Source organism: Oncorhynchus kisutch, linkage group LG14 (genome assembly GCF_002021735.2).
Source record: "Oncorhynchus kisutch isolate 150728-3 linkage group LG14, Okis_V2, whole genome shotgun sequence".
Classification (NCBI taxonomy): Eukaryota; Metazoa; Chordata; class Actinopteri; order Salmoniformes; family Salmonidae; genus Oncorhynchus; species Oncorhynchus kisutch.
In genome coordinates this window covers 794,655-812,077 of record NC_034187.2, presented here as the reverse complement: position 1 = coordinate 812,077, position 17,423 = coordinate 794,655, and the positions used below count along the sequence as shown (strand labels likewise).

Here is a 17,423-nt window from a genome sequence, read left to right as displayed (position 1 = left end):
AGAGTCAATGTGGAGGCTATATACAGGGGGTACCAGTACAGAGTCAATGTGGAGGCTATATACAGGGGGTACCAGTACAGAGTCAATGTGGAGGCTATATACAGGGGGTACCAGTACAGAGTCAATGTGGAGGCTATATACAGGGGGTACCAGTACAGAGTCAATGTGGAGGCTATATACAGGGGGTACCGGTACAGAGTCAATGTGGAGGCTATATACAGGGGGTACCGGTACAGAGTCAATGTGGAGGCTATATACAGGGGGTACCGGTACAGAGTCAATGTGGAGGCTATATACAGGGTATTACGGTACAGAGTCAATGTGGAGGCTATATACAGGGGGTACCGGTACAGAGTCAATGTGGAGGCTATATACAGGGGGTACCGGTACAGAGTCAATGTGGAGGCTATATACAGGGGGTACCAGTACAGAGTCAATGTGGAGGCTATATACAGGGGGTAATGGTAGAGTCAATGTGGAGGCTATATACAGGGGGTACCAGTACAGAGTCAATGTGGAGGCTATATACAGGGGGTAATGGTAGAGTCAATGTGGAGGCTATATACAGGGGGTAATGGTAGAGTCAATGTGGAGGCTATATACAGGGGGTACCAGTACAGAGTCAATGTGGAGGCTATATGCAGGGTGTAATGGTAGAGTCAATGTGGAGGCTATATACAGGGGGTACCAGTACAGAGTCAATGTGGAGGCTATATACAGGGGGTACCAGTACAGAGTCAATGTGGAGGCTATATACAGGGGGTAATGGTAGAGTCAATGTGGAGGCTATATACAGGGGGTACCTGTACAGAGTCAATGTGGAGGCTATATACAGGGGGTAATGGTAGAGTCAATGTGGAGGCTATATACAGGGGGTACCTGTACAGAGTCAATGTGGAGGCTATATACAGGGGGTAATGGTAGAGTCAATGTGGAGGCTATATACAGGGGGTACCTGTACAGAGTCAATGTGGAGGCTATATACAGGGGGTACCTGTACAGAGTCAATGTGGAGGCTATATACAGGGGGTAATGGTAGAGTCAATGTGGAGGCTATATACAGGGGGTACCTGTACAGAGTCAATGTGGAGGCTATATACAGGGGGTAATGGTAGAGTCAATGTGGAGGCTATATACAGGGGGTACCTGTACAGAGTCAATGTGGAGGCTATATACAGGGGGTACCTGTACAGAGTCAATGTGGAGGCTATATACAGGGGTACCGGTACAGAGTCAATGTGGAGGCTATATACAGGGGGTACCGGTACAGAGTCAATGTGGAGGCTATATACAGGGGGTACCGGTACAGAGTCAATGTGGAGGCTATATACAGGGTATTACGGTACAGAGTCAATGTGGAGGCTATATACAGGGGGTACCGGTACAGAGTCAATGTGGAGGCTATATACAGGGTATTACGGTACAGAGTCAATTTGGAGGCTATATACAGGGTATTACGGTACAGAGTCAATGTGGAGGCTATATACAGGGTATTACGGTACAGAGTCAATGTGGAGGCTTCATACAGGGGGTACCAGTACAGAGTCAATGTGGAGGCTATATACAGGGTATTACGGTACAGAGTCAATGTGGAGGCTATATACAGGGTATTACGGTACAGAGTCAATGTGGAGGCTTCATACAGGGGGTACCAGTACAGAGTCAATGTGGAGGCTATATACAGGGTATTACGGTACAGAGTCAATGTGGAGGCTATATACAGGGGGTACCAGTACAGAGTCAATGTGGAGGCTATATACAGGGGGTACCAGTACAGAGTCAATGTGGAGGCTATATACAGGGGGTACCAGTACAGAGTCAATGTGGAGGCTATATACAGGGGGTACCAGTACAGAGTCAATGTGGAGGCTATAAACAGGGGGTACCGGTACAGAGTCAATGTGGAGGCTATATACAGGGGGTACCGGTACAGAGTCAATGTGGAGGCTATATACAGGGGGTACCGGTACAGAGTCAATGTGGAGGCTATATACAGGGTATTACGGTACAGAGTCAATGTGGAGGCTATATACAGGGGGTACCGGTACAGAGTCAATGTGGAGGCTATATACAGGGGGTACCGGTACAGAGTCAATGTGGAGGCTATATACAGGGGGTACCAGTACAGAGTCAATGTGGAGGCTATATACAGGGGGTAATGGTAGAGTCAATGTGGAGGCTATATACAGGGGGTACCAGTACAGAGTCAATGTGGAGGCTATATACAGGGGGTACCAGTACAGAGTCAATGTGGAGGCTATATACAGGGGGTAATGGTAGAGTCAATGTGGAGGCTTTATACAGGGGGTACCAGTACAGAGTCAATGTGCGGGGGCACCGGTTAGTCAAGATAATTGAGGTAATATATACATGTAGGTACAGTTAAAGTGACTATGCATAGATAATAAACAGAGAGTAGCAGCAGTGTAAAAGAGGGGGTCCAGGGGGGGACAATGCAAATAGTCTGGGTAGCCATCTGATTAGCTGTTCAGGAGTCTTATTGCTTGGGGGTAGAAGCTGTTAAGAAGCCTTTTGGACCTAGACTTGGCGTTCCGGTACCGCCTGCTGTGCAGTGGCAGAGAGAACAAGTCGATGACTAAGGTGGCTGGAGTCTGACCATTTTCAGGGCGTTCCTCTGACACCGCCTGGTGTAGAGGTCCTGGACGGAAGGAAGTTTGGCCCCAGTGATGTACTGGGCCGAAACACTACCCACTGTTGTGTCTTGCGGTCGGAGGCCGAGCAGTAGCCATACCAGGCAGTGATGCAACCAGGATGGTGCAGCTGTATAACCTTTTGAGGATCTGAGGACCCATGCCAAATCTTTTCAATCTCCTGAGGGGTTATAGGCTTTGTCGTACCCTTTTCACAACTGTCTTGGTGTGCTTGGACCATGAAAATTTGTTGGTGATGTGGACACCAAGGAACTTGAAGCTCTCAACCTGCTCCACTACAGCCCCGTCGATTAGAATATGGGTGTGCTCTGTCCACCTTTTCCTGTAGTCCACAATAATTTGTCTTGATCACGTTGAGAGAGAGGTTGTTATCCTGGCACCACACGGCCAGGTTTCTGACCTCCACCCTATAGGCGGTCTCATCGTTGTCGGTGATCAGGCCTACCACTGTTGCGTTCTTGGTAAACTTAATGACAATGTTGGAGTCGTGCCTGGCCATGCAGTTATGGGTGAACGGGAAGTACAGGAGGAGACTGAGCACGCACACGAGGGGCCCCTGTGTTGAGGATCAGAGTGGCAAATGTGTTGTTACCTACACTTACCACCTTGGGGTGGTAAGTTGCAGAGGGAGGTGTTTAGTCCCAGGATCCTTAGCTTAGTGATGAGCTTTGAGGGTACTATGGTGTTGAATGCTGAGCTGTAGTAAATGAATAGCATTCTCACATAGGTGTTCCTTTTGTCCAGGTGGGAAAGGGTGTGTGTAGAGAGTGCAATAGTGATTGCATCATCTGTGGATCTGTTGGGGCGGTATGCAAATTGGAGTGGGTCTAGGGTTTCTGGGATAATGGTTTTGATGTGAGCCATGACCAGCCTTTCAAAGCACTTCATGGCTACAGACGTGAGTACCACGGGGCGGTAATCATTTAGGCAGGTTACCTTAGTGTTCTTGTACACAGGGACTATGGTGGTCCGCATGAAACATATTGGTATTACAGACTCAGTCAGGGACAGGTTGAAAATGTCAGTAAAGACACTTACCAGTTTGTCAGCGCATGCCTGGAGTACACATCCTGGTAATCCATCTGGCCCAGCGGTCTTGTGAATGTTGACCTGTTTAAAAGGTCTTACTCACATTGAATACGAAGAGCGTCATCACACAGTCATCCGGAAAAGCTGATGATCTCATGCATGCTTCAGCGTTGCTTGCCTCAAAGCGAGATTAGAAGTAATTTAGCTCGCCTGGTTGACTCGTGTCACTGGGCAGCTCGCAGCTGTGCTACCCTTTGTCGTCTGTAATAGTTTGCAAGCCCTGCCACATCTGACGAGCGTCGGAGCCGGTGTAGTACGATTCAATCTTAAATCTTGTATTTACGATTTGCCTGTTTGATGGTTCGCCGGACGGCATAGCAGGATTCCTTATAAGCATACGGGTTAGAGTCCCGATCCTTGAAAGCGGCAGCTCTACCTTTTAGCTCAGTGCGAATGTTGCCTGTAATCCATGGCTTCTGGTTGGGGTATGTACATACAGTCACTGTGGGGACGACGTCCTCGATGCACTTATTGATGAAGCCAGTGACCAATGTGGTGTACTCCTCAATGCCATCGGAATAATCCAGGAACATATTCCAGTCTGTGCTAGAAAAACAGTCCTGTAGCTTAGTATATGCGTCATCTGACCACTTCTTTTTTGAACGAGTAGTGACTTATCGATGTTATTCGTGTTTGTTCTGTTACTCTCTCTCTCTCAATCTCTGTATGAGTAGTGGCTTCCTGCTTTAGTTTTTGCTTATAAGCAGGAATAGAATTATGGTCAGATTTGCCAAATGTTGGGCGAGGGAGAGTCTCTGTGTGTGGAGTAAAGGTGCTCTAGAGTTTTGTTTCGTCTTTTTGCACATTTAACATTTTTTTTATTTATTTGACCTTTATTTAACTCGGCAAGTCAGTTAAGAACAAATTCTTATTTTCAATGATGGCCTAGGAACAGTGGGTTAACTGCCTGTTCAGGGGCAGAATGACAGATTTATACCTTGTCAGCTCGGGGGTTTGAACTTACAACCTTGCGGTTACTAGTCCAACTCTCTAACCTGCCGCCCCTGGTAGATATTAGGTATAACGGATTTAATTTTCCCTGCATTAATGTCCCTGGCCACTAGGAGCACCGCCTCTGGATGAGCGTTTTCCTGTTTCCTTATGGCCTTATACAGCTCTTGAGTGAAGTCTTAGTGCCAGTGTCTGTTTGTGGTGGTAAAAAGATAACTACGAAAAATACAGATGAATACTCTCTAGGTAGATAATGTGGCCTACTGCTTATCATGAGATACTCTACCTTAGGCGAGCAAAACCTTGAGACTTCCTTAATATTAGATGTTGTTTACAGCTGTTGTTTACAGCTGGGGCACCCCTTGTCTTACCAGAGGCAGCTCTTCTATATTACCGATGCAGCGTAAACCCCGTGTGACGTAGAAGTCCGTCACTGGCCGCGGGCAGCATTTGGTACTTTAACACACACATTCATCACTCCTCCCTGCTCCGTTATCAGATAAGGTAACAATGTGGGTCGACTCCCTGCTCCGTTATCAGATAAGGTAACAATGTGGGTCGACTCCCTGCTCCGTTATCAGATAAGGTAACAATGTGTGTCGACTCCCTGCTCCGTTATCAGATAAGGTAACAATGTGGGTCGACTCCCTGCTCCGTTATCAGATAAGGTAACAATGTGGGTCGAGTCCCTGCTCCGATATCAGATAAGGTAACAACGTGGGTCGACTCCCTGCTCCGATATCAGATAAGGTAACAATGTGGGTCGACTCCCTACTCCGTTATCAGATAAGGTAACAATGTGGGTCGACTCCCTGCTCCGTTATCAGATAAGGTAACAATGTGTGTCGACTCCCTGCTCCGTTATCAGATAAGGTAACAATGTGGGTCGACTCCCTGCTCCGTTATCAGATAAGGTAACAATGTGGGTCGACTCCCTGCTCCGTTATCAGATAAGGTAACAATGTGGGTCGACTCCCTGCTCCGTTATCAGATAAGGTAACAATGTGGGACGACTCCCTGCTCCGTTATCAGATAAGGTAACAATGTGGGACGACTCCCTACTCCGTTATCAGATAAGGTAACAATGTGGGTCGACTCCCTGCTCCGTTATCAGATAAGGTAACAATGTGGGACGACTCCCTGCTCCGTTATCAGATAAGGTAACAATGTGGGTCGACTCCCTACTCCGTTATCAGATAAGGTAACAATGTGGGTCGACTCCCTGCTCCGTTATCAGATAAGGTAACAATGTGTGTCGACTCCCTGCTCCGTTATCAGATAAGGTAACAATGTGGGACGACTCCCTGCTCCGTTATCAGATAAGGTAACAATGTGGGTCGACTCCCTGCTCCGTTATCAGATAAGGTAACAATTTGGGTCGACTCCCTGCTCCGTTATCAGATAAGGTAACAATGTGGGACGACTCCCTACTCCGTTATCAGATAAGGTAACAATGTGTGTCGACTCCCTGCTCCGATATCAGATAAGGTAACAATGTGGGTCGACTCCCTGCTCCGATATCAGATAAGGTAACAATGTGGGTCGACTCCCTGCTCCGTTATCAGATAAGGTAACAATGTGGGTCGACTCCCTGCTCCGATATCAGATAAGGTAACAATGTGGGTCGACTCCCTGCTCCGATATCAGATAAGGTAACAATGTGGGTCGACACACAAGTTAACTTCTCTGTCTTAATACATACATTTCACACTTACGTCAGTGTTCATATTTAATATAAGCAATATGTATTATACTTATCGATGTTATGGATGAGCGTGTTTGTTTGTTCTGTTACTCTCTGTCTCAATCTCTGTAGCTTCCGGGTATGCTGGATAAGGACCCGGGCTAAGGGAATTGGGCGGACTTTGTCGTGCCTGTCCCGAATAGGCATTAATATAAATGGGCATATTGAAAGACAATATGTCAGTAGTGATATAACATTTCCAAAATTACATTGGGATATTGTTTCATAAAAAACGTGTTGCAATGTATATACTTTTGTACGTTTAGTGAATGGAAAATGTAGGTTTGAATAGGTAATTGCATAATGAATTAGTGTTAATTGTTCTAATGGGAGGGGCTTCCCCAACAAAAGGAGCCTCTCTTTCAGTTCATGTAGAGCCATTTTGGATTGAGCTGTAGATGAGGCAGCATTGTGTTTAGCTGTCCCATAAGGTATACGTTTGATGGCAGTACTGTTGTTTTGTTCAGGGAATCACTATGTAAATAAACACCCTGAAGCACAGAAGAACTTTTGCGGCTCCGCCATATTTTTATTTTGATAGAGGTTAGGTTTTCCAGTATAGCCTTCTGGCCTACTCTACGTGATAGAGGTTAGGTTTTCCAGTATAGCCTTCTGGCCTACTCTACGTGATAGAGGTTAGGTTTTCCAGTATAGCCTTCTGGCCCACTCTACGTGATAGAGGTTATGTTTTCCAGTTTAGCCTTCTGGCCTACTCTACGTGACACCCCGCCAGCTGTCGTCGTTCTATCCATGTCGTCGTTCTGCCACGACTTGGTGAAACATTATAGTCTTTAATGTCCCATTGGTTGGATATTCATGAACGTAGCTTGTCTATTTTGCTATCCAATGATTGTACGTTGGCTGTATGTAATAGGTAAAGACCTTCAGAATTTAATTCGGGGGACGGTAACAACCGCTCTCGTGGTGCCCCAAATCGTAATGAGTTAATTGTTACATGATTAATTTAAATCAGGTAACAAATATAGTTGATTAAATAAATAACAGTCATCAGATTAATGAAAGTAAAGTCACGACACGTAACAAAATGTGGGAAAAGTCAAGGGGTCTGAATACTTGCCAAAGGCACTGTACATGTAACATGTACTATGTAATGTAATCTCTGTAACTATACTGTACCCTGGGTGCTGTAAGGAACTCCAATACGGCTGCAGTCTTGAACCATGCTCACAAAGCTGGAGATCTTAAACTCCTCCGCTGCTTCCTCGTCTTCATACTGCAGGGGGAGATGAGGGGGGAAACAAAGAAGGAGGTGGAGGGTGGAGAACAGGAGTGAACATAATTAACATCAACATTCAATTTAGGCATACATAATTAACATCAACATTCAATTTAGACATACCTGTGTATCTGCTTGTTATTTATTTCTTGATCAATTGAACATTTGGATGAGAACTTACAAGTGTGATGGTAGTAAGCTAACCTCTGCCTGGGTAAGGCAGTCTATGTGGTTACAGTAATAGCTAACCTCTGCCTGGGTAAGACAGTCTATGTGGTTACAGTAATAGCTAACCTCTGCCTGGGTAAGGCAGTCTATGTGGTTACAGTAATAGCTAACCTCTGCCTGGGTAAGACAGTCTATGTGGTTACAGTAATAGCTAACCTCTGCCTGGGTAAGGCAGTCTATGTGGTTACAGTAATAGCTAACCCCTGCCTGGGTAAGACAGTCTATGTGGTTACAGTAATAGCTAACCTCTGCCTGGGTAAGACAGTCTATGTGGTTACAGTAATAGCTAACCTCTGCCTGGGTAAGACAGTCTATGTGGTTATAGTAGTGAACTAACCTCTGCCTGGGTAAGACAGTCTATGTGGTTACAGTAATAGCTAACCTCTGCCTGGGTAAGACAGTCTATGTGGTTATAGTAGTGAACTAACCTCTGCCTGGGTAAGGCGGTCTATGTGGTTATAGTAGTGAACTAACCTCTGCCTGGGTAAGACAGTCTATGTGGTTATAGTAGTGAACTAACCTCTGCCTGGGTAAGACAGTCTATGTGGTTACAGTAATAGCTAACCTCTGCCTGGGTAAGACAGTCTATGTGGTTACAGTAATAGCTAACCTCTGCCTGGGTAAGACAGTCTATGTGGTTACAGTAATAGCTAACCTCTGCCTGGGTAAGACAGTCTATGTGGTTACAGTAATAGCTAACCTCTGCCTGGGTAAGACAGTCTATGTGGTTACAGTAATAGCTAACCTCTGCCTGGGTAAGACAGTCTATGTGGTTACAGTAATAGCTAACCTCTGCCTGGGTAAGACAGTCTATGTGGTTACAGTAATAGCTAACCTCTGCCTGGGTAAGACAGTCTATGTGGTTACAGTAATAGCTAACCTCTGCCTGGGTAAGGCAGTCTATGTGGTTACAGTAATAGCTAACCTCTGCCTGGGTAAGACAGTCTATGTGGTTACAGTAATAGCTAACCTCTGCCTGGGTAAGACAGTCTATGTGGTTATAGTAGTGAACTAACCTCTGCCTGGGTAAGAGAGTCTATGTGGTTACAGTAATAGCTAACCTCTGCCTGGGTAAGACAGTCTATGTGGTTATAGTAGTGAACTAACCTCTGCCTGGGTAAGGCGGTCTATGTGGTTATAGTAGTGAACTAACCTCTGCCTGGGTAAGACAGTCTATGTGGTTACAGTAATAGCTAACCTCTGCCTGGGTAAGGCAGTCTATGTGGTTACAGTAATAGCTAACCTCTGCCTGGGTAAGGCAGTCTATGTGGTTACAGTAATAGCTAACCTCTGCCTGGGTAAGGCAGTCTATGTGGTTACAGTAATAGCTAACCTCTGCCTGGGTAAGACAGTCTATGTGGTTACAGTAATAGCTAACCTCTGCCTGAGTAAGGCAGTCTATGTGGTTACAGTAATAGCTAACCTCTGCCTGGGTAAGACAGTCTATGTGGTTACAGTAATAGCTAACCTCTGCCTGGGTAAGACAGTCTATGTGGTTATAGTAGTGAACTAACCTCTGCCTGGGTAAGAGAGTCTATGTGGTTACAGTAATAGCTAACCTCTGCCTGGGTAAGACAGTCTATGTGGTTATAGTAGTGAACTAACCTCTGCCTGGGTAAGACAGTCTATGTGGTTACAGTAATAGCTAACCTCTGCCTGGGTAAGGCAGTCTATGTGGTTACAGTAATAGCTAACCTCTGCCTGGGTAAGGCAGTCTATGTGGTTACAGTAATAGCTAACCTCTGCCTGGGTAAGACAGTCTATGTGGTTACAGTAATAGCTAACCTCTGCCTGGGTAAGGCAGTCTATGTGGTTACAGTAATAGCTAACCTCTGCCTGGGTAAGACAGTCTATGTGGTTACAGTAATAGCTAACCTCTGCCTGGGTAAGACAGTCTATGTGGTTATAGTAGTGAACTAACCTCTGCCTGGGTAAGAGAGTCTATGTGGTTACAGTAATAGCTAACCTCTGCCTGGGTAAGACAGTCTATGTGGTTATAGTAGTGAACTAACCTCTGCCTGGGTAAGACAGTCTATGTGGTTACAGTAATAGCTAACCTCTGCCTGGGTAAGACAGTCTATGTGGTTATAGTAGTGAACTAACCTCTGCCTGGGTAAGGCGGTCTATGTGGTTATAGTAGTGAACTAACCTCTGCCTGGGTAAGACAGTCTATGTGGTTACAGTAATAGCTAACCTCTGCCTGGGTAAGGCAGTCTATGTGGTTACAGTAATAGCTAACCTCTGCCTGGGTAAGGCAGTCTATGTGGTTACAGTAATAGCTAACCTCTGCCTGGGTAAGACAGTCTATGTGGTTACAGTAATAGCTAACCTCTGCCTGGGTATGACAGTCTATGTGGTTATAGTAGTGAACTAACCTCTGCCTGGGTAAGACAGTCTATGTGGTTACAGTAATAGCTAACCTCTGCCTGGGTAAGACAGTCTATGTGGTTATAGTAGTGAACTAACCTCTGCCTGGGTAAGACAGTCTATGTGGTTACAGTAATAGCTAACCTCTGCCTGGGTAAGATAGTCTATGTGGTTACAGTAATAGCTAACCTCTGCCTGGGTAAGGCAGTCTATGTGGTTACAGTAATAGCTAACCTCTGCCTGGGTAAGACAGTCTATGTGGTTACAGTAATAGCTAACCTCTGCCTGGGTAAGACAGTCTATGTGGTTACAGTAATAGCTAACCTCTGCCTGGGTAAGAGAGTCTATGTGGTTACAGTAATAGCTAACCTCTGCCTGGGTAAGACAGTCTATGTGGTTACAGTAATAGCTAACCTCTGCCTGGGTAAGACAGTCTATGTGGTTACAGTAATAGCTAACCTCTGTTTGGTTCATGCAGTGTATGGAGAGGTTCCTCCAGTGGGAAACGTAGGGCAGCAGGTAACTGTAGTTGATTGGGTTACAGTACAGGTGGACACTCTCTGCCTTGATCAGCACGATCACATCTGGAGATGAAGAGAGAACAAGAGACGGGTCTCAATGTTAACGAGCCAGAACAACACACAGAGTAAGACAGCATTAACAACACACTAGAACACATAGGTTGTCATCCCTAAAGCACCCTATTCCCTATATAGTGCAGTACTGTTAACCAGAGACCGATATGCACTATATAGAGAATAGGGTACCATCCGGGATGTGGACCATTAGAAATATTAATCACTGGAGCCAGGAGTGCTTGTTGAGAACCATCCAACATGTGTGAAGTAGTATGCATATACTGATCCGTACCCCATAACCCTAACCCCTACTACTGACTATATACTGATCCTAACCCCATAACCCCTACTACTGACTATATACTGATCCTAACCCCATAACCCTAACCCCTACTACTGACTATATACTGATCCTAACCCCATAACCCCTACTACTGACTATATACTGATCCTAACCCCGACTATATACTGATCCTAACCCCATAACCCTAACCCCTACTACTGACTATATACTGATCCTAACCCCTACTACTGACTATATACTGATCCTAACCCCATAACCCCTACTACTGACTATATACTGATCCTAACCCCATAACCCTAACCCCTACTACTGACTATATACTGATCCTAACCCCATAACCCTAACCCCTACTACTGACTATATACTGATCCTAACCCCATAACCCCTACTACTGACTATATACTGATCCTAACCCCATAACCCTAACCCCTACTACTGACTATATACTGATCCTAATCCCATAACCCCTACTACTGACTATATACTGATCCTAACCCCATAACCCTAACCCCTACTACTGACTATAAACTGATCCTAACCCCATAACCCTAACCCCTACTACTGACTATATACTGATCCTAACCTCATAACCCCTACTACTGACTATATACTGATCCTAACCCCATAACCCCTACTACTGACTATATACTGATCCTAACCCCATAACCCCTACTACTGACTATATACTGATCCTAACCCCATAACCCCTACTACTGACTATATACTGATCCTAACCCCATAACCCTAACCCCTACTACTGACTATATACTGATCCTAACCCCATAACCCTAACCCCTACTACTGACTATATACTGATCCTAACCCCATAACCCTAACTACTGACTATATACTGATCCTAACCCCATAACCCTAACCCCTACTACTGACTATATACTGATCCTAACCTCATAACCCCTACTACTGAATATATACTGATCCTAACCCCATAACCCCTACTACTGACTATATACTGATCCTAACCCCATAACCCCTACTACTGACTATATACTGATCCTAACCCCATAACCCTAACCCCTACTACTGACTATATACTGATCCTAACCCCATAACCCTAACCCCTACTACTGACTATATACTGATCCTAACCCCATAACCCTAACCCCTACTACTGACTATATACTGATCCTAACCCCATAACCCTAACCCCTACTACTGACTATATACTGATCCTAACCCCATAACCCCTACTACTGACTATATACTGATCCTAACCCCGACTACTGACTATATACTGATCCTAACCCCATAACCCTAACCCCTACTACTGACTATATACTGATCCTAACCCCATAACCCTAACCCCTACTACTGACTATATACTGATCCTAACCCCATAACCCTAACCCCTACTACTGACTATATACTGATCCTAACCCCATAACCCCTACTACTGACTATATACTGATCCTAACCCCATAGCCCTAACCACTACTACTGACTATATACTGATCCTAACCCCATAACCCTAACCCCTACTACTGACTATATACTGATCCTAACCCCATAACCCTAACCCCTACTACTGACTATATACTGATCCTAACCCCATAAACCCTAACCCCTACTACTGACTATATACTGATCCTAACCCCATAACCCTAACCCCTACTACTGACTATATACTGATCCTAACCCCATAACCCTAACCCCTACTACTGACTATATACTGATCCTAACCCCATAACCCTAACCCCTACTACTGACTATATACTGATCCTAACCCCATAACCCCTACTACTGACTATATACTGATTCTAACGCCATAACCCTAACCCCTACTACTGACTATATACTGATCCTAACCCAATAACCCTAACTACTGACTATATACTGATCCTAACCCCATAACCCTAACCCCTACTACTGACTATATACTGATCCTAACCCCATAACCCTAACCCCTACTACTGACTATATACTGATCCTAACCCCATAACCCTAACCCCTACTACTGACTATATACTGATCCTAACCCCATAACCCTAACCCCTACTACTGACTATATACTGATCCTAACCTCATAACCCCTACTACTGACTATACTGATCCTAACCCCATAACCCTAACCCCTACTACTGACTATATACTGATCCTAACCCCATAACCCCTACTACTGACTATATACTGATCCTAACCCCATAACCCTAACCCCTACTACTGACTATATACTGATCCTAACCCCATAACCCTAACCCCTACTACTGACTATATACTGATCCTAACCCCATAACCCCTACTACTGACTATATACTGATCCTAACCTCATAACCCCTACTACTGAATATATACTGATCCTAACCCCATAACCCCTACTACTGACTATATACTGATCCTAACCCCATAACCCCTACTACTGACTATATACTGATCCTAACCCCATAACCCTAACCCCTACTACTGACTATATACTGATCCTAACCCCATAACCCTAACCCCTACTACTGACTATATACTGATCCTAACCCCATAACCCTAACCCCTACTACTGACTATATACTGATCCTAACCCCATAACCCTAACCCCTACTACTGACTATATACTGATCCTAACCCCATAACCCCTACTACTGACTATATACTGATCCTAACCCCGACTACTGACTATATACTGATCCTAACCCCATAACCCTAACCCCTACTACTGACTATATACTGATCCTAACCCCATAACCCTAACCCCTACTACTGACTATATACTGATCCTAACCCCATAACCCTAACCCCTACTACTGACTATATACTGATCCTAACCCCATAACCCTAACCCCTACTACTGACTATATACTGATCCTAACCCCATAACCCTAACCCCTACTACTGACTATATACTGATCCTAACCCCATAACCCTAACCCCTACTACTGACTATATATTGATCCTAACCCATAACCCTAACCCCTACTACTGACTATATACTGATCCTAACCCCTACTACTGACTATATACTGATCCTAACCCCTACTACTGACTATATACTGATCCTAACCCCTACTACTGACTATATACTGATCCTAACCCCATAACCCTAACCCCTACTACTGACTATATACTGATCCTAACCCCATAACCCCTACTACTGACTATATACTGATCCTAACCCCATAACCCTAACCCCTACTACTGACTATATACTGATCCTAACCCCATAACCCTAACCCCTACTACTGACTATATACTGATCCTAACCCCATAACCCTAACCCCTACTACTGACTATATACTGATCCTAACCCCATAACCCTAACCCCTACTACTGACTATATACTGATCCTAACCCCATAACCCTAACCCCTACTACTGACAATATACTGATCCTAACCCCATAACCCCTACTACTGACTATATACTGATCCTAACCCCATAACCCTAACCCCTACTACTGACTATATACTGATCCTAACTCCATAACCCTAACCCTACTACTGACTATATACTGATCCTAACCCATAACCCCTACTACTGACTATATACTGATCCTAACCCCATAACCCTAACTACTGACTATATACTGATCCTAACCCCATAACCCCTACTACTGACTATATACTGATCCTAACCCCGACTACTGACTATATACTGATCCTAACCCCATAACCCTAACCCCTACTACTGACTATATACTGATCCTAACCCCATAACCCTAACCCCTACAACTGACTATATACTGATCCTAACCCCATAACCCTAACCCCTACTACTGACTATATACTGATCCTAACCCATAACCCTAACCCCTATTACTGACTATATACTGATCCTAACCCATAACCCTAACCCCTACTACTGACTATATACTGATCCTAACCCCATAACCCTAACCCTACTACTGACTATATACTGATCCTAACCCCATAACCCTAACCCCTACTACTGACTATATACTGATCCTAACCCCATAACCCTAACCCCTACTACTGACTATATACTGATCCTAACCCCATAACCCTAACCCCTACTACTGACTATATACTGATCCTAACCCCATAACCCTAACCCCTACTACTGACTATATACTGATCCTAACCCCTACTACTGACTATATACTGATCCTAACCCCATAACCCTAACCCCTACTACTGACTATATACTGATCCTAACCCCATAACCCCTACTACTGACTATATACTGATCCTAACCCCATAACCCTAACCCCTACTACTGACTATATACTGATCCTAACCCCATAACCCTAACCCCTACTACTGACTATATACTGATCCTAACCCCATAACCCTAACCCCTACTACTGACTATATACTGATCCTAACCCCATAATCCCCTACTACTGACTATATACTGATCCTAACCCCATAACCCCTACTACTGACTATATACTGACCCTAACCCCATAACCCTAACCCCTACTACTGACTATATACTGATCCTAACCCAATAACCCCTACTACTGACTATATACTGATCCTAACCCCATAACCCTAACCCCTACTACTGACTATATACTGATCCTAACCCAATAACCCCTACTACTGACTATATACTGATCCTAACCTCATAACCCCTACTACTGACTATATACTGATCCTAACCACATAATCCCTACTACTGACTATATACTGATCCTAACCCCATAACCCTAACCCCTACTACTGACTATATACTGATCCTAACCTCATAACCCCTACTACTGACTATATAATGATCCTAACCCCATAACCCTAACGCCTACTACTGACTATATACTGATCCTAACCCCATAACCCTAACCCCTACTACTGACTATATACTGATCCTAACCTCATAACCCCTACTACTGACTATATACTGATCCTAACCCCATAACCCCTAATACTGACTATATACTGATCCTAACCCCATAACCCCTACTACTGACTATATACTGATCCTAACCCCATAACCCCTACTACTGACTATATACTGATCCTAACCCCATAACCCCTACTACTGACTATATACTGATCCTAACCCCATAACCCTAACCCCTACTACTGACTATATACTGATCCTAACCCCCATAACCCCTACTACTGACTATATACTGATCCTAACCCCATAACCCTAACCCCTACTACTGACTATATACTGATCCTAACCCCATAAGCCCTACTACTGACTATATACTGATCCTAACCCCATAACCCCTACTACTGACTATATACGGATCCTAACCCCTACTACAGACTATATACTGATCCTAACCCTACTACTGACTATATACTGATCCTAACCCCTACTACTGACTATATACTGATCCTAACCCCTACTACTGACTATATACTGATCCTAACCCCATAACCCCTACTACTGACTATATACTGATCCTAACCCCATAACCCCTACTACTGACTATATACTGATCCTAACCCATACTACTGACTATATACTGATCCTAACCCCATAACCCCTACTACTGACTATATACTGATCCTAACCTCATAACCCCTACTACTGACTATATACTGATCCTAACCCCATAACCCCTACTACTGACTATATACTGATCATAACCCCATAACCCCTACTACTGACTATATACTGATCCTAACCCCTACTACTGACTATATACTGATCCTAACCCCTACTACTGACTATATACTGATCCTAACCCCATAACCCCTACTACTGACTATATACTGATCCTAACCTCATAACCCCTACTACTGACTATATACTGATCCTAACCCCATAACCCTAACCCCTACTACTGACTATATACTGATCCTAACCCCATAACCCTAACCCCTACTACTGACTATATACTGATCCTAACCCCATAACCCTAACCCCTACAACTGACTATATACTGATCCTAACCCCATAACCCTAACCCCTACTACTGACTATATACTGATCCTAACCCATAACCCTAACCCCTATTACTGACTATATACTGATCCTAACCCCATAACCCTAACCCCTACTACTGACTATATACTGATCCTAACCCCTACTACTGACTATATACTGATCCTAACCCCATAACCCCTAACCCCTACTACTGACTATATACTGATCCTAACCCCATAACCCCTACTACTGACTATATACTGATCCTAACCCCATAACCCCTACTACTGACTATATACTGATCCTAACCCCATAACCCTAACCCCTACTACTGACTATATACTGATCCTAACCCCATAACCCCTACTACTGACTATATACTGATCCTAACCCCATAACCCCTACTACTGACTATATACTGATCCTAACCCCGACTACTGACTATATACTGATCCTAACCCCATAAC

At 44.4% G+C, this 17,423-nt stretch overlaps 1 protein-coding gene across 2 annotated transcripts in view; it reads right to left on the bottom strand.

The window, feature by feature from the left end:
* dnaaf9 (dynein axonemal assembly factor 9) overlaps positions 1 to 17,423 on the bottom strand; it is a 127,804-nt gene that overhangs the window by 88,024 nt on the left and 22,357 nt on the right. For both annotated transcript variants that reach the window (XR_004202635.1, XM_031787621.1), the window contains exons 4-5: positions 10,748 to 10,872; positions 7,594 to 7,690 (exon numbers count right to left, since the gene is read on the bottom strand). Coding sequence is in view for 1 of the 2 variants with exons in the window: in XM_031787621.1 (XP_031643481.1) it covers positions 7,594 to 7,690; positions 10,748 to 10,872 (222 nt within the window). In the remaining variant the exon portion in view is untranslated. The remainder of the gene's footprint in view (positions 1 to 7,593; positions 7,691 to 10,747; positions 10,873 to 17,423) is intronic.